The 22,327-nt window shown below is 40.2% G+C and overlaps 2 protein-coding genes across 2 annotated transcripts; one reads left to right on the plus strand and one right to left on the minus strand.

The window, feature by feature from the left end:
• Nucleotides 1–41: 41 nt before the first annotated feature.
• f13a1b (coagulation factor XIII, A1 polypeptide b) lies at nt 42–12,396 on the plus strand. Its single transcript, XM_013915398.1, has 15 exons — nt 42–230; nt 4,022–4,246; nt 5,271–5,459; nt 6,732–6,980; nt 7,092–7,210; nt 7,289–7,396; nt 7,488–7,662; nt 8,601–8,739; nt 9,040–9,143; nt 9,321–9,409; nt 9,574–9,727; nt 10,361–10,636; nt 10,840–11,000; nt 11,700–11,836; nt 12,028–12,396. Exons 2-15 carry the CDS (start codon nt 4,060–4,062, stop codon nt 12,167–12,169), a joined length of 2,229 nt encoding a protein of 742 aa, XP_013770852.1. The 5' UTR covers nt 42–230; nt 4,022–4,059; the 3' UTR covers nt 12,170–12,396.
• A 769-nt stretch (nt 12,397–13,165) lies between these two features.
• On the minus strand, nt 13,166–22,320 carry LOC102212208 (poly [ADP-ribose] polymerase 14-like). Its single transcript, XM_013915400.1, has 10 exons — nt 22,178–22,320; nt 21,582–21,806; nt 21,441–21,495; nt 21,133–21,279; nt 19,411–19,620; nt 19,150–19,326; nt 18,410–19,036; nt 17,408–17,544; nt 16,174–16,354; nt 13,166–14,181 (listed from the first exon to the last, which is right to left on the minus strand). The coding sequence occupies exons 3-10, from the start codon at nt 21,457–21,459 to the stop codon at nt 13,895–13,897; spliced, it is 1,785 nt and encodes a 594-aa protein (XP_013770854.1). The 5' UTR covers nt 21,460–21,495; nt 21,582–21,806; nt 22,178–22,320; the 3' UTR covers nt 13,166–13,894.
• Between the last annotated feature and the right edge of the window lie 7 nt (nt 22,321–22,327).

Raw genomic sequence — 22,327 nt, forward strand, 5'->3', positions numbered from 1 at the left:
CACACACACACACACACACACACACACACACACACACACACACACACACACACACACACACACACGCTTTTCCTTCCTTCAGTGGGGTATATAAGGAGAAGCAGAAGACTCCTGCATGGGGCAGCAGCAGACCGACTCCAACAAACAACAGCTTTCCTCTACAACTTCAGCTGAGGTGTGTCTGTGTCCGCTCCACATTTTGAGCTCTTTCCATATACGAAGATTGACTGGTAAGTAACAGTTTTGGTGAAACTATTTTACTACACTAAAATTCCTTTGCAATTTGGCAAATGTTTGTTTATAACTTCCAGATGTGAAGAAATGTATTTCCATCTGAGAGTCATTTAAGAACTGTTGTTGTGCAATCACAACAACTCTGAGTGTGTCTAACGAAGCTTCTAGCACATCACTATATGCCCTATCATCACTCTTACTGATACACTTTGTTGCATTTTAATTTAGTTATGTAGTTGGATCACATTTTCACATTTTCCACCAAATTAACTAAATGTAATAACCAAGTGGTTATAACCTGAACATTATCAGTGGGCAGTAACTGTGAGAAAATGACCAGAGTTATTAATATATGTGCAAATGAAAAAACTATAACCAGAGGTTAATCACTAACTATGCACATGCTGCGTCTACAAACCATTTAATGCATCCCAGACTTAGTCTGCTTAAATAAAGGCTTTAACGAGAGTCTTTGGCTCTTTTCAGGGTTTTATTGTTTTACCTGCAGGGTTTTTTTTCTGTGTCAGCAGTTGCCCCAAAAACACTGAAAAAAACAAACACATTAAGCACTCCAGTGTTATTCGAAAACAGAGAAGTAGTGTTGTAAAGTAACAAAACAGGTTTAATTATGATTACAGCTATTCAGTTTATGACAGTTTTGCAGATTCACTTCAGCATTCACAGTGTCATACTTTATCCAATCCACTAACTTTTTGAGTTAGGTTAATTGTGTCCTTTTTGCTTTAATATATTCATTTGGTGGGTACTCTCCCAAGTTAATATTTTACTAAATATGACCGTATAATAGCTCAGCTGCAAAAGGAGAAAGGTAATGACCACTGTGGTGACTAATCAAACTGCTGGATTCAAACTTGGCCCTAGGTGTGAATAAACCAAAAGGATGCAAACAGACACAGTTGGTGTACTCAGTGACTCATTAAATCCCCAAAACAAGAAACAGGACAAAAATGACATCAACCCTTCAGCCCAGATGGGGGTTACCAAAACCCTGCTTGCAACAGGCAGAGTGGGCTGCCACTGCTGTGCAGGAAGGCGTGCAGCTAGTGCCATAAAGATTACATAAGTATAGGAAAGGCTGATTTAAGCATTATATACACAAGTGCTGCTTTCATAAGATGCTTGCAGGGTGCACACTACGTGGAGCCTGTGGTAAAAACACCTGGCTCAGAGTAAAACCCACTGTTGTATAATGTGGGGGTGTGTGCTGGATGACTCATCATACAGCACAGTGAGCACTCTGTTTTCACCTGAACCACCAGTGGCACAGATTGCCTCATTGGGATGCCTTGGAAAGACAGAGTGATGCAAAGTATCATTAAGCCCAATATAGCCTACACAATTTGAAATATCCCATGCATTATGGCACAAAAAGTAATGTGGGAGGACCTCTTGGAGTGGGCATGCTGGTTGAACCTTTCATCCCCAGTAAGAGGAAATACATGTCAAACAGCTCTGCTAAGTTATACCTCTGTTTGTTTTTTTGCCTTTACTCAAGTCTCAAGTCTAAAAGCAAGGCTCTTAGCAACAGTAGTTGCATGATTAAGCCAAAAACAACCCGAAGCCTCGAGGGCGTGAGGGGTGTGACTTTGACATTAAATGGATTCAAAAGGGCAAACATGCAAGTTATCTCTTTATGCATCATAAAGCATAAAGCACAACCTGATATTCCAATTCATCCTCATCACAGTTCTTACTCTGATGACTTAACCTCTCCAAGCAAAGAGTAATTTACTGGGAACTTCCAGGTGAGCCGGTGGATATCCAATCAAATAATTCCTATCCTGGCCACCATCTATTGTTTATGAATGCAGGTCATTTTAAAAAGCTAACAAAAGGCACATTATCATCAGACAACAACCACTGCATTTGAGATTGGAGTTCAGCAAATGCAATCCTCATTTTACTCACTGTTTACCAGCATGCAAAAAAGCCTGCTCTGATGTGATTGGCTAATAAAACACAGATCACAAGTGGCTGCTGAGAGAAACCACACATTTCCAGTAATGAAAAGCTTCTCCTTTGTCCTTAGATTATGTATGTGAATGCAAAGAGTAGCAAGCTTACCACCATAATCAGAGAGCTTACATTGTCAAAAACAATGGGCGTCCCAGGGGGGCTCAACCCACCAGCTCTTTGGTTGAAACAGAAACAGGCTGAACTACGGGGCTGCAGAGTGTGCTGTGTCTTCCTGTCTAATGTGCCTCTATTTACTCTTAAGTTATAGAAGCTGTATCTTTACATCTTTTCTCTCATTATTGATTAAACAGCCAGGCTCTGTTAATCCACAGCTTTATTTCCTGAGTTTTTGTATGAAGGTTTTGATACCTGAACTAAGAGTGACTGCACTGCTAAAGCAGGAAACTTTCATGAGTGGGCTCAAACCACAAAGGTAGCAGCCGAATGTGCTGACCTATTACCAAAGAAACAACCGCAGTTTGAAAAAACTGAGGTCACAGTGTGGCTCACTATTAGCACCATGAAGACACCTCTATACGTGGATTAACCATGAATTAAAAGCAAAAAGTTATCGATTTTCACCAGTGGCATCGTGCTTTATGTCACAACCTTTATGTAATCTGACCCGATGTTAGCAAAAAACAACTTTGAACAAATACAGACTGTTCCCTTTTCTATAAACTCAAACAGACTCAACCTTTTGACCACCAGTGACAGATATGACTGGCTCAGTAAGTTAGAATATGTAAGATATGGATATAAAATGCCCCAAACCACCTAAAGATTCAGATTTAAAAGTAAAAAAATATATAAATATCACAGTAATAAAAGCATGCAGTTACATTTCAAACATTTGGGGAAAAAACTACTGCCACTGTATAACATACAATCACTGGTACTACTAGTAGTAATAACACATACCCCCATTTTTAAATCTCCTCGTAATGATTTCAGGAGCTTTGCTTTTGTTTTCTGCCACAGCTCAGCTTCATGTACCTTTATCACCTACAATGTGTTGTCTGTCTGTCAAAACACTTTGCAAACTGACATGTGAATAAAGTCTATTAATATTATTGCCAAACTAAGTAATCTTACTTCAGTAAACACACTGAAGTAAGATTCTTTGTGGTTTCCATTCATGACTGGAATAAGTCCTTTTCTTTTAGACATGATAAATGCTCTGTGCTGAAGCTTATGTCATTTTTTCCACGTTCTGTAACCACAAAAACAAACATTATTTGTGGAGTGAAAATAAATCACAAAACACTAAAATTGTCTTTCATGACCAGGAGCTTGCAGGAATGGGAGTGACTATAAACCAAGTCTCTATCCAAGCCACAAACACACATGCGAGCCATGTGTGACATAAAAGATATAACCCGAAAAGTATTTATCGAGGCATGTGGAAGGTTTGGTTACACCCCAACTTCATCTTAGCGTGTGATCTTTTTGGACTTTAATCTATCTATATATGTATGAAAATCTTTCCCCAATTTTCCAGAGGTGGAAGGCAGATCAATTTGAAAACAGGCCTTTAGGAGCTTGACAGATGAATTGGAAAGAAAATAATTTTACCAACAGTAAATAAAACAAGATGGTTGTTGTTGTTGATGGTAATGGTGTCGGTCTTTAATTCTGTTATGGAGGTGAGCACATTCTTCTTCACTTTCTTTATGTTCTTACAGATTCTGCTTCAGTCTGTGGCATGTGCCCAGATTTGGACTTGTTTAAAGTTGCATGACACTGACTCTACTATTTCACCCAGCATTGCTAATAATTTAGTATTCACACATCCTCTCTTCCCTCCTAGTTCCTGTCTGAAATCAACCACCCTGAGCAATCATTATCATGTCTGATGAAGCTACCATCGCGGCTCCTTCTCCTGCTCCTCCCGCTCCCACTGGACCTCCTCCCAAAGTGACAAACCGTGGCCGCGCCGCAGCTCCCGCTGCCAGCGCCAACTCTGAGACAAGCGACATCCCCGAGTATGAGTACTTTATTCAACCAGGCCCCAGGGGATACCCTCCTCTGACAGGTGAAGGAGGAATTTCATGTTTATGTATGTGATACGTTTCTTGAAAATATGTATGCATTGAAGTGAGAAAAAAGTTCAGTAAACCCAAAGGGGAAGACACTTGTCAGATCATGTAAAGAACTGGACGAGTCTGTTCTTCTCGACAGTAAGCTGTTATTTATAGAAAATTTAAAAAAAAAAAGTTATTTGATGACACAGTGGGTCTTCTGTGGAGAAGATAAAGCCCCTTTCCTGTCAGTTTCCAGTACGTTTTACGCATGACTGACACATGAATGACGTCCAAAGGGGATAAATTCTGCTCACTTCCTGCTGCATGTCACTGCACTGCAGTCTGAATTACCATCAAAGAGCTGCACACACAGAGATATCCAGATGTAACAGGAATTTATGAAAGCAATGACTGGAATTACATCAGTAAACAACCGCAAATGAACAGTCGATTGAATTTCCCTATTGGCGCAACACTTATGTTTTTAATAAGGAGAGAACAGTTCAGACTGTGTTCCCAAAAGATAGCTTTTCATCACATAAACTGTTGACTACGACCATCCAAAGGCTTTCTGTGGGAGGCAAAGCACAAAATAAGAGTGACCTTTTCAATGCCGAGAGCAGGACTGGGGAACCACTGAAGTGTAATATTAAGCCAGAGAAATAACCAAGTTAAAGTTTTCAGATAAGGTCATTTGAGGACTTTCAGCTCAGCCGTCCCCACTGCAAGTGAATAAGCTTGATAAAGTTTTGAACTTTTGAAGAACACACTGGGTTCTGAATATCATGTAGGTCAGAAATAATAATAAAAAAAAATACGTTTTTCTAGAAAAATACAGTTTTTTTCTGGAAGCATGATCAGCAGCATCTGATATCCACTTTCTCTACAGATGCTTCTCTTCATTTTCTGTCACTCATCTGATTTCCTCCAAAGTGGGGCGATCACTGTCCTCTTGTGGTAGGAGACAAAAAAAAAGAAACATTGAGAATTTATGCATCCTGTGTCTTCTCTCTTTGTTTCTCCCTGTCTGTTCAGAATATCTGGACATCAGTGAGGTGGACATGATGAAAAGGCCCGATGAGAGCAACAAGATAGCTCATCACACCGCGCTGTACCACTCTGACTATCTAATCGTGCGCAGAGGACAAGAGTTCCAGGTCAAGATCACCTTCAGTCGTCCCTACAAACCTGCTGAAGATAAGTTCGCTTTGGAGTTTGTCATCGGTGAGTTAAATCCACTAAGTACTACTCTTATCTGTGGTCCCCATGGAGCAGGTGGTAACGTAGTTTTAAAGTAAACAACTAAGGGCTTAAAGGTACTTTTTGTAATTACCCTTTACAGTATTTAACTAAAAACATCACTACCAGGGGACAGAATTTTACCAGATAGATGTGTTGCAATGCAAGAAACTTGATTCAGATGCAGATCAGATTCACTTTTTAGGATTTCCTTACCTGGATTATTTGGCATGCATCAAGCCGGGGTGTCGACATTTTCACATCTGTGCTTCTCTTCAAGTTTTAATATTTCTTTTCAACCAGCCTGATCTGTTTCTCTCCTAGTGAGGCTTTAAATTTCTTCCAGGCCACTGTGACAAATAAAAATTCAAGGTGTTCTTAAATGAAGCGTTCACTGATTCGCTGCACCATCTAGCGGTACAAAGTGGTATTACATGCAAAAGTCAACACGTCTCTGTCGCTGAACTGCAGAGCTCCTTCATTGACAGATTGCTGCATCCTAGATGCATGAAGGAGCGTTTCCACACGTTCTTTCTCCCTGCAGCTGTCAGACTGTACAATCAAAACTGCTCCCACCAAACACAGATGTTTACATCAGCGCTGTAATTTTATCAACCAATTCACACTACAACCTGGGTTTGCCTCTTACCTCTATTTAATTTTATTTAATTTTAATAACGGTACAATACTCTGTTTTTGGTAACTATAGTCCTTGATGTAAATATATAAAAAATTGTGTATGTTTCTATTCTGTGTCCTGTTTGTTTGTATATGTGTCTTTCTTGCTGCTGTTACAACCAAATTTCCCCTTGTGGGACAATTAAAGGATTATTCTATTTCTATTCTTGGTGCTACCTCAGTTTTGCATTCTGTTAATAATATTAGTTAAGTTAGGAGTATTTCTAAATAGTTTTAGACAAAAGGCTTTATGTGTCCTTGACCCAACACAGCTGATTTAAATGGCTACATTACCTCCTCAACATGTCTTGAAGTTCTCCCGAGGCCTGGTAATGAACTAATCATTTGATTCAGGTGGGTTGACCCAGGGGGGATATCTAAAAAAAAAAGACACCGGCCCTTGAGGCCTGGAGTTCCCCACCCCTGTTTTAGATGAAGGTGTGTTTGAGAACCACAGTTTTTTTTATTATTATTATTGCTTTAGGAACAATCAGAGCAGACCTGCATAAACATAAATCACCAGAATATATTTACTTAAAGGTGATGATGTAAATGTGCTGATGTTTGCTGCTCCCTCAGGCTCCAGCCCTCAGTTCAGCAAGGGCACCTACGTCCCTGTCTTCCCCACAAAGCAGCGTCAGACCACTTGGGAAGGCCGCATCACAAACACCTCTGACAACGTGGTCACCATGGCCATCACCCCAGCAGCAAACTGCATTGTGGGGAAGTACCAGATGTACGTTGCCGTGGTGACACCTTATGGCATCCGCAGGACCAGGAAGGAAAGCACCAGGGACATGTACATCCTCTTCAATCCCTGGGTGGCAGGTGTGCTGTGTTGTTTTCTTTTTTTATGTGTATGTCTTTGAAAGTCTGAACTGTAACATCCCAGTTTGGCTTTCGTCCTACTCAAGCACCCCACATGTTGTCTTCCCTCAGAGGATGCTGTGTTCCTGGATGATGAGACGGAGAGGCAGGAGTGTGTGATGACCGAGATGGGGATCATCTATCACGGCTCCTATGATGACATTGCTGAGAGGGACTGGAACTATGGACAGGTAGGAGAAAACAAGACTGAGGCACTTCAGGGCTTATCAGTTAAGTCTTATGACTGACCTGAGGGTTTTTATGCCTAGTTCAACTATGGAATCCTGGATTCCTGTTTGTACATCATGGACCGGGCTGAAATGCCCATCACCAACAGAGGAGACCCCATCAAGATCGTCAGAGTAGCCTCTGCCATGGTGAGAGCAATGCTAATATGAGTGCTGCTTTCCCGTACCCTGTGTTTAATCAGAGCAGTGGATATCTAAAGCCTTGTCTTTTTCCTTGCAGCTGAACTCTCGGGATGATGAAGGCGTTTTGGTGGGGAACTGGAGTGGTGACTACACCTACGGAGTAGCACCCACTTCCTGGACCGGCAGCACGGACATCCTGCTCACCTACAACAGCAGCAAGATGCCTGTCTGCTACGCTCAGTGCTGGGTGTACGCTGCTGTTTTCAACACCTGTGAGAGCTTTACTGGATCTAAGTAAATCAAAAATGACTCTCCATTTCAAACTATTTATGTATTTATTTATAAGAACTATATATATATATATATATAAAAACACCCAGCACGCTCCTGCGGGTGGTTTATCCTTCAAGCTTGGGTCCTCTACCAGAGGCCTGGGAGCTTGAGGGTCCTGCGCAGTATCTTAGCTGTTCCCAGGACTGCGCTCTTCTGGACAGAGATCTCCGATGTTATTCCCGGGATCTGCTGGAGCCACTCGCCTAGCTTGGGAGTCACCGCACCTAGTGCTCCGATTACCACGGGGACCACCGTTACCTTCACTCTCCACATCCTCTCGAGCTCTTCTCTGAGCCCTTGGTATTTCTCCAGCTTCTCGTATTTCTCCAGCTTCTTCCTGATATTGCTGTCATTCGGAACCGCTACACCGATCACTACGGCCGTCTTCTTCTGTTTGTCCACCACCACTATGTCCGGTTGGTTAGCCACCACCATTTTGTCCGTCTGTATCTGGAAGTCCCACAGGATCTTAGCTCGGTCATTCTCCACCACCCTTGGGGGCATCTCCCATTTTGACCTCGGGACTTCCAGGTTATACTCGGCACAGATGTTCCTGTACACTATGCCGGCCACTTGGTTATGGCGTTCCATGTATGCCTCGCCTGCTAGCATCTTGCACCCTTGCATCTATACATAAATAATACATAAATATCTATACATAAATAATAAAATATAAACTAAGATAACTGCCAAAATCCTCAGTTTGGGGTTTAAACATGATGTCTGCTCATCATTGGTTGATGTCACAGTGGGTGCCTTTTACATACAGTCTCCTTTGACTCTGCACCAGCTCACTCAGTTTAGAACCACATTTCTTAAGCTCTTGACTCCCGCCCTTGTTTTTGATTTGACTGTAAGTTCTGCCTCTGCATTTCAGTCTTACGTTGTCTGGGCATCCCATCTCGGGTCGTCACCAACTACTACTCAGCTCACGACAACGATGGAAACTTGAAGACTGACATAATCATGGATGAAAATGGCAAGATTGATCGAAACAGAACCAGGGACTCCATCTGGTACTGAAACTTTCCATTTAACAGATATCCTGAGATTTCTTTACTTGCCTTGGTCTACATGTTTTGCGCTCCTGTTGGTAGGTGTCTGTTAACACACTTCAAACGGTAGTACTCAGAATCAGATTTTTTTGTTCTCCAGAGAATTGCAACAAAATTTACTGAGAAATAAATTTACAGTATTCTTGCAGGAGCACCAGATAATCAAGATTAAGTAATTGATTCTGAAAATATACCTAAATGAAATTATTTTATACAAACTAAACTGGATTATATATTTACCACTGTTTCTTTTTTTGTCAGGAACTATCACTGCTGGAACGAGTGCTACATGTCCAGACCTGACCTCCCTCCTAGCTTTGGGGGCTGGCAGGTTGTGGATGCAACACCACAGGAGACCAGTGATGGTGAGCAAAAATTTAGCAATGATTCCCAAATTAATAAGGTTAGGGAATTCTATAATCTCCTCCCTTGGTTTTCCCAATGCTGTAGGGTTATGTCAAAGCAATGTAAAAGGAGAGGCAAATGTTTTCTGTGCTTTGAGTCACACTGATTTTTTGATTTTTCCTTTGTAATCCATAAAGGCATGTACAGATGTGGACCTGCGTCAGTCCAGGCCATTAAGCACGGACAGATTTGCTTCCCATTTGACGCTGCGTTCGTGTTTGCCGAGGTGAATGCCTTTGAATTACTCTCTTTCTAGAATTACTGAGAATGTGTTTGTATCTAATGACATCGCTCGCTGGTTGTTGTGTTTTATGACCAATAACCAGGCAGTTTGATGACAGAAGGCACACAGTATTTGTTTTTACAATGCCTATTTCTTTCCTTCTACAGATTAACAGTGATGTGGTGTTTCATTCCCGGAGGAAAGATGGGACCATGGAGCCAGTCAGAGTGAACCGAACTCACGTAGGCCGCCTGGTTCTGACCAAATCTCCGGGAGATGTGACCCGCCGCGACATTACAGATCAATACAAATTTGCTGAAGGTCAGGGACTACATCGAACACAAATGTCAGTGTTTCAGGAAGCAGCAGATCTGTTTTCTGTGCTGGAGCCTGAGCTCAGAATGCCACAGTAAATGAAGGAGCAGCTTTAAAATGTGCAAAATAAAAGCAGTCACCTTGACATCATGAAATAATGAAAAAAAGAAAAGAAAATGGAAACACTTGAGCAGAAACACACTGTTAGGCTTCATTTTTACAGTGATGGATTACCCTGCTCCGCCAGTCTCTAAGTCAGTGTTTAAATCCTTGGAGCTGAAAGGCCAGGTGGCAAGTTCAAACGGGAGAACAGCTCATTGTTGGCACTCTTGAATGCTGTCGGGCATCATGAACTCCAATACGGTTGCCAGATTAGGCAGTGTTTTTAGGAAAACACTGTGAATTTGAGTTATTTTCATTTGGAAATCAGCTCCATTTGGCATCATGCTGTATTGTTTTTATCCACAGTTGGTACTCTGGACCAAAAGACTCCTGGTGCTTCATTTATCACAAACTGGGCAAAGATTAGACGATTCTGAGACAAGACCATTTTAAAAATGCAAAGCAAATAAAAAAGGACATCAGAATTTATTCTGTTAATATACAAACACACTAATGTTTTTCAAACGCCCAACACAGGCAGCACAGAGGAGCGGACAGTCCTGGAAAAAGCAGAGGAGTACGGCTGCAAACGAGAGAAGTCCAGCCCTCCCGCGGCTGATGTGGACGTGGTCCTGCCCAACCTGGAGATCAGCGTGGGTGACAACTTTGAGCTGAACGTGGAGTTCGAAAACAAGAGCGATGAGCGCCGCACTGTGGACGCCTACATCAGCGGGAGTGTGGTGTATTATACTGGAGTTGCCAGCACCGAGTTCCTGTTCCTGACCCCCAGGGTGGTGATTGAACCCAAAATGAGTGAGTCAGGTGTACGGCATGGAAATGAAGAGGCATAGTCATGAAACCACAGATGATTACCAAATGTAGACAACTGTTTCAGTGTAATCCTGAGTTATGGACAAATGTCTGCCTCGATGAGTATTTAATCTTTTATCTTATCTCTAACTTTGATTTAAGGAAATATACACACATCAAAGTAGAAATATTTTTCTATTTAACAGATAAGAAGGAGGTGGCGATTGTGGAGTCGAAGAAATACATGAAGCGTCTGGTGGAACAAGCTAACCTCCACTTCATTGTTACGGGGAAGATCAGAGAGACCGGTCAAATCATCACCGCAATGAAAGTCGTCACCCTGCGCAACCCCAAACTCATCGTCGAGGTCTGAAATGATTCCTTGTGGTGGCCCCCGAGAGATCAAACGCATTGCGTCTTAAGGAAACGCTAGCAAATGGAAAAATGCTGGAAAAGCACACAAACACAATGGAAATTGAATAAAAAAACAACAGAAGTAAAACAAAGAAATACCACAAAATCCAAAAATAAATAAATAAATAAATAAATAAATAAAATCATAAAACAAAATGAAGTGTTTCACAATTATGTGATGGAACAGCTGTGAAAGTGACAAGCTAACAGTAAACGGCTAATAGCAAACATATGACTCGTGTGGTTAAAACACACGATACCTGTATCCTTTCTTTCCTCTCGACAATGATGATCCCTCTGCTTCTTTTAAGTGAGCCTCAGTGTAACACTGCACGTTTCTTCACTGCTGCAGTTCGTCCGTCATTTTATCTTGTCCCCAGAAACACTTTGTTTCACAATTTATTTATTTTTTGTTCTTAGAGTTTTTTTTCTATTTCTGATGTGTTTTGCGAGCTTTTGCAGCATTTTTCTCTTTGCTGGTGTTTCTTCAGTTGCAGTGTGCATCCTACATCACATTAAAGACAAACCTGGTTGCACTCGGGCAGTTTACTTTGCTTTTATTACATGTTTGATGTCCTATCCAGCAACTGTTTATCATATACAAAGTTGGATTTTAGGGGTGGGTTTTTTACATTTCCTGTGTGTACTTCAGGTGTCTGGTAGAGGCAAAGTGAGTGAAGAGATGATAGCAACTGTGGAGTTCACAAACCCCTTCAGCTTCAACCTGGAGAACGTCTACATTCGCATGGAAGGACCTGGGATGATGGAGCCAAAGTCCAGGTATTACAGGTGAGTGATCATGAACAACTGTTTGTATAAAATATTTCCACATAAAACCAAAAACTGGATTCAGTTTCATCTTATTCCTTTGGATGAGATTTTATAACCTCCAAATAGTAGCAAAAGGAAAAAAAAAAACACCTATTTCAAAGGTTTCTGCGTCTTGCTTTAATATTTTTGACGTGTTTGTCTTTTCTCAGGTTGGTCATAGGAGGCTCTTCTCTGACCTGGACTGAGTATTTCACTCCGCACAGGGCCGGGACAAGCAGGGTGATCGCCACTCTGGACTGTCCTGCTCTCCGGCAGGTCCAAGGCCAGGCATCTGTCACCATCAGCCCCTGAAAATTGCTACGTTCACAAACGCCCAGCATTATTTAGCCTCAGTTATTCTTTTACCACATATAGGCCTATATCATTGTTATGCAACTACAGTTTTTCAGCTACATAGCTTCAGCATTGCTGATATTGTTTTCAAATGCGGCACAGATAGCAGTCAAATTAATAGCTAGCTGCTAAATGGCTTATATTTTATATAATATAATCCGGTTGTTAAGTGATGACGTGACAAATCCTACTTCCGGGCCTAAAGTAGTCTGCGTTTAATATGGCTTTTGTGTTGTTAACATGTTTAATGTTATGTATTTTCTTCTATTTGATCTCAAAAAGCTCCTAAAACAGTCAGTGATCACTGTTGACCTCCCTCGGCTTTTATTACCGCTAATCATTTATTTAAGCTCAGTTTTTAAAACCTTAGGATGTAACAGCCCAGCCCATGCAGCAGTATATGAATGACTAACCTCGTATTGTGGATGGATTATCTCAGTTGTTGTCCTGGCTGAAGTTTTGTCCTTTTACAGCATCCTGCCATGCGATTACATTTGTTCCTGACCACCGAGAACACTCACGTTAACTTTTATCGAGTGGAAAAAAGTTAGCTTGTTTATATTATGCTAACATAGCTGTGTCGCTAGCGGTCATGAGGCACATCATTATATACCAGCTAGCCCAACTTCAGTAACCCTACAAACGTCACTGCTGTTTAGTTTTCTGTCTTCATTTATGTTGGAAGTGATAACAGAGCTGTACGTTTTAATTTGTTTCCAAAACCCCGCAGTCAGGACATGCTATATTGTATTTAGATAGAAGCTAGCGAGCTAACTTCCTGCTAACTTCTAACTCCGTTAAATGTCATAAATTCCGTTTTCATGGATGCCTGGATGTTAAACTCAATTGTTACACCTGGTAGAGCAGAACGCTGATCATTTTATTAAAGATGAAAGACTTTAGACAGTTTTTCAACTCTCAGTAATGCCATAGTGATCGTTTGATATATGGACCTGCAGCGGAGTTTAGGCCCAGACACGGCTAGTGACGTCAGACTTAACGACTGGATATATATAACAGATTCAGTTTTGTAGTAAATGAACTCCAAAGGAAACATATAGAGCCCTTTTCTTGTAAAACACATTTAGCTGTGGACAAAAATGCCACAGACAAGAAAGATTATCATCCCACTGGAGCTTTTCTCTCTTCACTCATGTTTTTAACTCTCATTTTAACACAGTTAACTTTTTAAACTCTTCTACCAGATGGTTTACTATGTTTAACAGTTACTTGATTATGAATTAAAATATTTTTTAGATGTTGTTTGCATAATGTCACCACAATTCAAATGAAATGTCACAGTTTACAAATGGACCAGGCAATCATACAGTAAATCGTTATTAGAGTATTGTGACATGTTCTTGGACTAATTAGATGTGATTTAAAGTGCTTTACACTTTACAAAGTGAAGATGTAAGATGCAAATGTCAACCAAATCAAAGATTAAAAACTGCATGATTGTGTAACATGTTTCCAGTGTTTATGTACACATATAACTTTTCCAATTCAGTGACAGGTCAATAATTAAGCTTAAAATCAGACATAATTCTATAATTCAAACTCGACCTTTCATTGAATATAACTGTAGTGTGAAATGTGCATATATAAGTTTTACTATTTTTTCTTTTTGGATTTTTCAGACACCTTCGTTTGTAAACAGTGGAAAACACTTTTCCTTTACTCTCACTTGAATGTGATGAGGTAGTCAGGGTACGCTTGGTTGTCATGAAACACAACATACATGCTGGGGTTATCTATTCTGTCTACCACACTGTCATAGCGGTCGTGAGGCTGCTGGTGGCTTCGAGGTGGAGGCACCGTCATATCATGTCGGCCATGAGTGCAGACGCCTGTGAGGACTCGGGCGACAAACATTAACTGAGAACCATCAGCAGCTGGCTTGGAGTAGGTGGGTTGGGCCGAGTAGTTGGCATCTACAGCAAAGTAGGTCCCGAGACCGAATACAGTTGCTGAGGGTAGGAAGAAAAAAAAAAGAAAATTAACAATAGCTGATCACATTTACACTGTAGTGTCTTGCAAAATAAATCACATGATACCCCTCAGCCTTCTAGCAGTAGATCTTTAGGTGTCACAAATACCCTGGAAGTACAAGCTGTAGAACACAGAATTACTAGTTCACTAAACCCTCCTTTGTTACATGTACTGCTACTTTAATATCTTCCACCAGGTGTTTTAACTACACTGTTGATTGTAATTGACATGTTTTATTAGTGCATGCAGGAACATGAAAATCTTTCCTTTCAGCTCAATAAGGAATCAAGCGCTGTTATTGTACTAGACCTGAAAACACCTCCACAATCACTTAAACCCAAGATTTTATGTATTACGAAAGCCACAAATGCTTAACAAGATTAAAAAAACAACAACAAAGCCTTGCTTTTCATGTCACCCTTGTAACACCAAAGTCACCAGAAGAGAAAATAATTTATTCAGCCTTAATATATGAATGCTCTCGTAATCACAGTGTATTTTTACCTGCATTGTCCTGACAGTATACAGGAACAAGCTGTGGTTATACTGGATTGCCTGTTACTTGTCAAAGGTCTATTTAAACACATTAACTCTTCTCATTTGTAATTAGTAACAAATACTGTAATACAAACTTAAATCGATGCACCATTAGAGTCTATTCTCTGAAGCGGGGATCATCTTTTAACCATTCTCGTATCAAGTTGTGCCCTGGCCTGAAAATCCATACAGTTATACTTACACTCATATAACAGGAAAATACTTATTACCATTATGAAAATTCACTGAATGCAAACTGTGAAAAAACTCTGAATGTCATCCTAAAAAAGACTGAAGCAGGGGTGCTGACCTTGAGGTCAAGGCTAATGAGATTTGAACTCAAACAAGATCTTTATTAGAGACACCTATGGTATCGATTTGAAAATCCTATGTTGCCTTGTTTTGTGTTATTTTGTTTGCAAAGTTGATCACTTATGCCAACCAATGCCCGCTCGATGGACTGAAAAAAATCCCCCAAAAAACCCAAAACTCAATACCTTAATAATTAAATCATCTTTAGCAGCAATAACTTTAAGTAATCATTTCCTGTGTGGCTTTATCAGTCTCACACATTGTTCTGGTGACATTTCAGCCCACTCTTCTTTAGCGCGTTGCTTCAGTTCATTAAGGTTTGCAGGCATTCATTTATGCATAGCTCTCTTAAGGTCCCACACATTTGAGCAAGGACACTGGGCCATTGCAGCATTTGCAGCTATTGTGTTGTAGATTTGCTGCTGTGCTTGAAATCATTGTGCTGTTACGTAATCCAGTATTGGATTTTTTTAGCTGTCAGACAGATAGTCTCACATTAGACTCTCTACAGAGGTGCTCATGTTGACTTGTGGTTGCAAAAAAAAGAAAAAAAAGAAGAAGCAACCCTTACAAACAACACACAGTCAACAGACAGTCTGTTTTTAGTTGTACAGTCATAAACTTTAACATTTAACATGCTAACGACACCTGCAGAGTCTGAGATGTAGCTCTTGGGTGTTTTGCAATTTCTCTAAGGATTCCAAGGTCCTGACATTGGGGCAAGTTTGCTGGGACGTCCACTCCTAGGAAGATTGTGGTATTGTGTTGACACACACCTGAATGGTCTCGACCAGTAGTGCCAAAACTTCTGTTTTTATAAAGATGCTCACACACATGTAAGCATTAAGGGGACACTTTGGCTTTCATACACTGCTTCCTCCTTTTAGCTTAATTTTTCTTAAATGAATAATGAAACTTAATATACCACATTTTCCTATCATCTGAGGTTTTATTTACTTAATTTTTAGACTAGACTGCTAATGACAAGGTTACTTTTATTTTGCCCTGCAACAGAAAACCTGCAACTCTAAGAAGACTCTGGTGTTGACTTTGGTTAGAACATGTTATGCAAGTTATTGGCACTGACAGTTTGCACTTGTGGATTATAAAAAGATTATCACCATTTTGTCCAGCAAAGCGCCTGTTGAATCCAGTTTTCATTATGGAGTCGCAATTTTCCTGGGTCGTCCCGTGGTACAGAAGTTTCTCCCCTGCTCCTCCCTCCTGTGCATTCTTATCAGAAATGTGCTTCTTCTGTGCTTCATAGGCGCGACGCAGGTGAACGTTCTGCAAACGGTCAATCTGACAAGAGAGAAGATGGACAAAGGATCAACAAGCTGCCAAACAAGGTAATCCAGGATATTAATTACATCTGAGGGGTAGTTTTATGCTTATATTCTGAGGGCCATAAATTGAGGTGTGCATCTCAGGTATGAGAAGATTCTGTGTTGTAAACATCGATCAATTAATTACCTTAAATCTGCAAATCTGAAAAACTGAAAACATGATGATTTGCAGGCAGGTTTTACAACTGCATTGAAACTTTCTTTGTATTGTGAATGAGAAAATTATGTCATCATCAATTCAGTGGACTTCAGATATATGAAACTAAAACTAAAATCCAGAATGAATGAATACAATTAAAAAAATAAATAAATACAATTTAATTAAATAAATCATATCTTTCAAATGGTGAATTTAGTTTGTTTATATAATGTGACATTGACTGATTTCTTGTAACTTGGAATTACATTGTGATTTTTTTACTCTTCCATTTTATCTATAAATTTATTAGTTAAATATCCTTTATTTACTGATAAATGAAGTTTTTGCATCTATGTTGGGAGTGAAGCACTGGAACAGACTGAGTGAGGAACTGAAATAATGTCCCAGCATGACCACTACAAAGATAAGGTTTGCACTCGCTTTTTACACAAACACTGTGTTTATATATGTGTATGTGTGTGCACATGTATATTTGCATCAGTACGTGTGTATATGCATGTATATATCTCTGGGCATGTTACTGGGGTTACAAAACCAAATACACGGAACAAACTTCGAGGTAGAACTTATGATAGGATATGTCATAAAAAGGAAGCAATAATAAATAAATAAATGAATAAATAAATAAATAATGGGAATTACTGTAAATAATATACCTACATATACATAAATATTAAAGCAAATAAAACAGAAATTTTTTTTACACTTTACACTTCATTAATAACATTTAATATCATTGGTTGTACTGACTACAAAAGAATAAAGTAGTGATGAAGCAGCATGCATATAATAAAACAGGTAATACAATTAGAAACTGAAACGTTCCTTTACGCAGGGAGAGCCACCCACCTTCATCACAGTTTTGGCGACGGTTCGTTTGAAGGCCTCCTTCACTGTTCGGTACTCTGCAGAAGAAGACTCCAGGGGAATGACCGTCATATTTTCACTGGCAGCCATGCTGTCCCAGTACAGAGGGAAAGTAAAGTCTGAAAGAGACAAGCATATATAGCTTATACAGCATACAAACGAGAAGACACAGAAGGAGCCTATGCTAAGCTTTATTATTTGCCATTTACTACAAAATCTTGTAGTAAATTCTCATTCCCTCATACAATGCATCAACCATAGATGTAGTGTCTTGATGGAGGGTTGTGGGTAGCGTAGGTCACAGTGGGTAGAGCCATCTTCCTAGACCCCTGTTTCACAAACCCACACACATCTGCCGGCTACTGGGCAATTCTTGGGCACCTTGAGCCCGGGAATTTGAGCTTGGCTCACACTAGGGTGGCCAAAGTCTAGGAGGGTCGGTTGCCTGTTGCCTCTAGCCCTCTGGGACTCCCACCCCTTGGCTGTGAGCTGCCCATTTAAGGGCCTCCTTTCTTCTCCTGCTGGTATGGAGGCACAGATATCACTGAGATGTCTGGCCTCAGGTCTTTCGTATTCTTGGGGGCTTTATATGGTTCTCCTGGATCCATCTCTATCATGCTCTGGCTCCTGAGAGGTGTTATTGCAGCTTCCCACACTCATTTTCATGTATATTTCGTGACAAAGACGCATACACAGTCTCTTCTCTCTCACTCTCTCTCTCTCTGTCTGTCACACACACATGCACACACAGATATTTATGTAGCTGTGCATTTTTAAAGTTTTGTGTTCGAGGTGTTGTATGATTGTTTTTTCTTACAGGTGCGGCAGGTTGTGATACATTATGCATTTCTATTTGTACTCCATCCTTTCATTACATCTTATACACTTTAACATTTGTTTCTTTTGAGTTTGTATTACTCTCAAGCATCAAACTCCAGTATCAGTCGGGCTCATTTTGTAAATCATTGAGAACTATCTTCTCACCTGTGAGATTCTCAAGTCGCTTCAGCTTCGTTGTCTGTCTCAGTTGCTGTGTGGCCACCATTCTCTGTAGATTAACCTCCCATACAAGTCCCTGTGCGTCTTTTATTCCTTTTGTTAATTCGTTGTTTTCCAGTTGGTGATTGGCTGTTCTGGGAAGTCTTTCCCAGTTACCGTTATGTGCCAGGATGCACCAAACAACTCGGAGGTACAATTCCTCCTCCTCCCTGACTCTTACCTCTCTAGCAAGACCCATTAACTGACACTGATTCATTTTCTGCATCACTCGGGTGACCCCGTCTTTTAGCCCGCTCACTGTTAGGGCGCCAGACTGATCTGTTTGCATGAATAAACCCTCAGACTCCACCAGCTCCTTCAGCTCCATCATGTCATCCTGGTCGAGAGGTTCCAGTTCCTCCTTTGAGAAGGTGTTACTGGAGCACTGTGTGTGATATTGATGCTTCAGCTTTTCCATGGCATCATCAACGTCCTTTTTGGAAAGACCCAGGAACGTGAAGACAGACTGCTGACTTGTAGAGCTGATATGGAGACTGCTGAGGTAGGCACTCACAGAATTAGGAGGCTGTTGTTGCTGTACTTGAACTGGAAGTACTGGAAGTCCTGGAAGTACTAGAACAAATCAGTAAAAGTTTTCAGTAAAATAATTTTGAATCAGTTTTTATTTTAAAATTCACTACACTAAATAACTACACAAAATGTCAGTTTGTGAATATTTCTGTCACCTCTGTTGATGATGGCTGAGGAATACATCTGCATCGCTTCCTCTTTAAAAGTCAAGAAGACATCAATGTTAATCAGGACGAGGCGGATGTCAGTGAGGCTGGTCATGAATGATGCAGATGACTTGATTCCTCGAAAAATGGCTCCTGCCACAATCGCAGGATCCAAACCTCCAGCTCCTGCAAAAACACCCCTTCCTCTTAGGTGTGTGTGTGTGTTTCACAACAAACAGAATAAATAGAAATGCTGAACAAAATACTTACCAGCACACATGGCAGGAATTGCCACTGAATTATATTTATGTGATTCACAGTAACAAATGATATCACACACAAGTTGTTCAATGAGGATTTCATGCTGTTCTCCATGCACATGTAAAATAGCTTTACTGGGGAAGTTTCCAGACTGGGTCACGAAAATTTCTCCTCGATTCACTGTTGCTGCCACCTGTGGTTCAGCTAAAGTTGAGATGTCTTTGCATAAGCCATATATAGAAAAAGAAAAAATATATTTTAAAGGATGTCAGTGAAGGCAAGTTTGTGCTACATGCTAATCTTGTGCTAGTTTTAGCATGCTAAAACAGCTAATCAGCACCAGGACTGATGATTCTGATGATGGAGGTTACCAACCTTTACATAACTATTGCCATCTATTTTGGTAAATGGTAAAAAATGGTAAATGGCCTGTATTTGTATAGCGCTTAGTCCCTATGGACCTCAAAGCGCTTTACACTACATTCAGTCATCCACCCATTCACACACTGGTGATGGCAAGCTACATTGTAGCCACAGCTACCCTGGCGCGCACTGATTTTGTTAGTAACATGCCAAATTTTGCTACTGTAATGTTTAGGGTCAGTTGCACAGTTGAGTAACAAATACATTTTGATTTGTTAGAATGTAATAAAAATCACAAATACCAATCTTATGGTAACATTAAAAGAAAAACTGGGGTTTCAAAAAGAGTAAGATAATCTTAGTAAAATGAATGTCTAATGCCTATTGGTTAAATATATTTAATAAATGCATTTAATTAGTAAGTACAGCTTTGGAAATAGCAACAATAATAATAATGCCACAAAGTTCTTAAGTTCTTAAGTTCCAATTTGTGTCACAGTTGGATACGTTTCCTGAATAGTTACTCATCAACCCTGTGTTGATAGGAGTTATGTGGGTAGTTCAGCTTCACCACTAGGGGGCTGTCTAACCAAAATGTGATATATACTGTGTCGTAGAAGCAGCGGCAGGTTATCTTTACGTGCATGGATGTGAGCCACGTTAAAAATAAAGAAGCTTGCTCACGACTACTGATGTTTTATTGAAAACACGACAAACCCTATATTCCCAAATCAATCCACATGCATTTATGGGAAATGGTACTCAAAGGTAAGTCAAAGGCTAATCCCTGCCAAACCTGCTTGGCTGAAGATCAAACATTTCTCATGCTGAGTTGACACCACAGGCAGTGTACCAGTTCACCTGTTCATCTCTGTTCCCTGCCAGACTGTCACTGAGTCACTTGTCTGTGTTATAGTTTGATTGCTTTCCATCACCATCATGAGAGTTTTACATTTTGCCATCCACTAAGCCTGTTCCTGCTGAATGTGCCTAATTTGCACTAGATTTCATTATGTGAAACTATAACCATGATAGGTATGAGATCCAAAATATAAGAAATTATCTAGTTTTACAGCTCCATATACATTAGAAATTAGTGGCTTTCTAATACTTATGATGTTCAACCATGACTATCTGTTAAGCTCTTCGTAATTATATGGTGAGGTTTTTAGCTAATGTAAGTGAACTGCTGATAATACTAGATGAAAACTTTGATCCTCAAAGATTATATTCATATGGGCATCCCCATTTTTGAGCAGATATTCATGAACAGCTGTTTGACTTTGCCATAGTGAGCTATGCTACCATTATGGCTAAAACGAACTTTACAGTTACAACATGATCCTCCTGCTCACCAAGGTTACTTACCAAAGTTAAAACTTTGGAAGTCTGTTATGTTCACCACAGCATCTGTAGTCTCATTAGTGATGTCACCAAACACCACATGTAGTTTAACTCCACTTCCCACTGTCATGATGATGTCATCTAGGTCGCTGGTGAGGGACCTGAAGATTGCTGAGACGAAGAACACCACACATTGATTTTGTCTGATATTTAGTCTGATGGCTGAGGGTGATAATGAAGATGGTAAAATATAACACTGGCTGAATGCTTTTTATCTGCTCACTATGCATTAATGTCACATACTGAAGACAGTATGAGTAGTGCAAGTTTACCTTTGCCTCCCTGGTTCATATTTAAGCCGAGCTGTTTGTAGAAATCGTGGTAGCACTGTAGATAAAAACACAGAATAACATGATGAAAGATGGATGCCTTCATGTTACATATCAGATCAGGACATATCAATTGACACTGACCGCCTCAGAATCAGGGTAGCCAGGTTTAATCACAATGTGGATGTTTGTAAGAGATCCAGAAGATGCGGATAATCCAAACTGGTGAATGATGTCGGTCAACACTTGAATGGCTTCTCTCAGCGGGTATTTTAAAACAATTCCTGGCCCAATGATTGGAATGGCCACTGAACCCAAATTCAGCTGTACACAAAGCCCCAGACACTTCTTCAGACCGTTACCAAGAGCCTGCAAATCAAAAGTTACATATTTTCAAACTATGTTTTCAAACTCTTGGATTGCACACTGCAACTAACAGAGCACACACGGAAAACTGTGAGGCTTTGGAGGATAAATCCTCCCTTGCAGTTATAGGTAAAGTTAATTGACTAGTTTGTGTGTTAATGCTTTTACTTTTCAGTTAAATATTTCATTATCTTTTCTTTTGTCTGTTCCTCTAGTTTTGAGCATACATGCTTAGATATCATCTGATTATTCCAATTAATACTTTCATCTATGTACAGCTATAAAGTGGATTTCAATGGATTTCTGAAGGTAAATTAAATATGAATTAGCACTTTTCCATCACCAGAAGTGTTAATGAAAGTCCTTAATTTTACCTGAACACTCTGTCCTCTTACTCCGTCCCAAGGCAAGCACTCAATGAAGAAAATCTTGGAGCAGCCCAGAGATGGAGGTGCATCAACCAGCTGAACATCACCAGGGGCGAGGGCACAACTGGCTAAGACTGAATCAAACTTTAACTTTAA

The sequence above is a fragment of the Pundamilia nyererei genome, unplaced genomic scaffold (assembly GCF_000239375.1).
Source record: "Pundamilia nyererei isolate P.nyererei 1_Seehausen unplaced genomic scaffold, PunNye1.0 scaffold00298, whole genome shotgun sequence".
Taxonomy (NCBI): Eukaryota; Metazoa; Chordata; class Actinopteri; order Cichliformes; family Cichlidae; genus Pundamilia; species Pundamilia nyererei.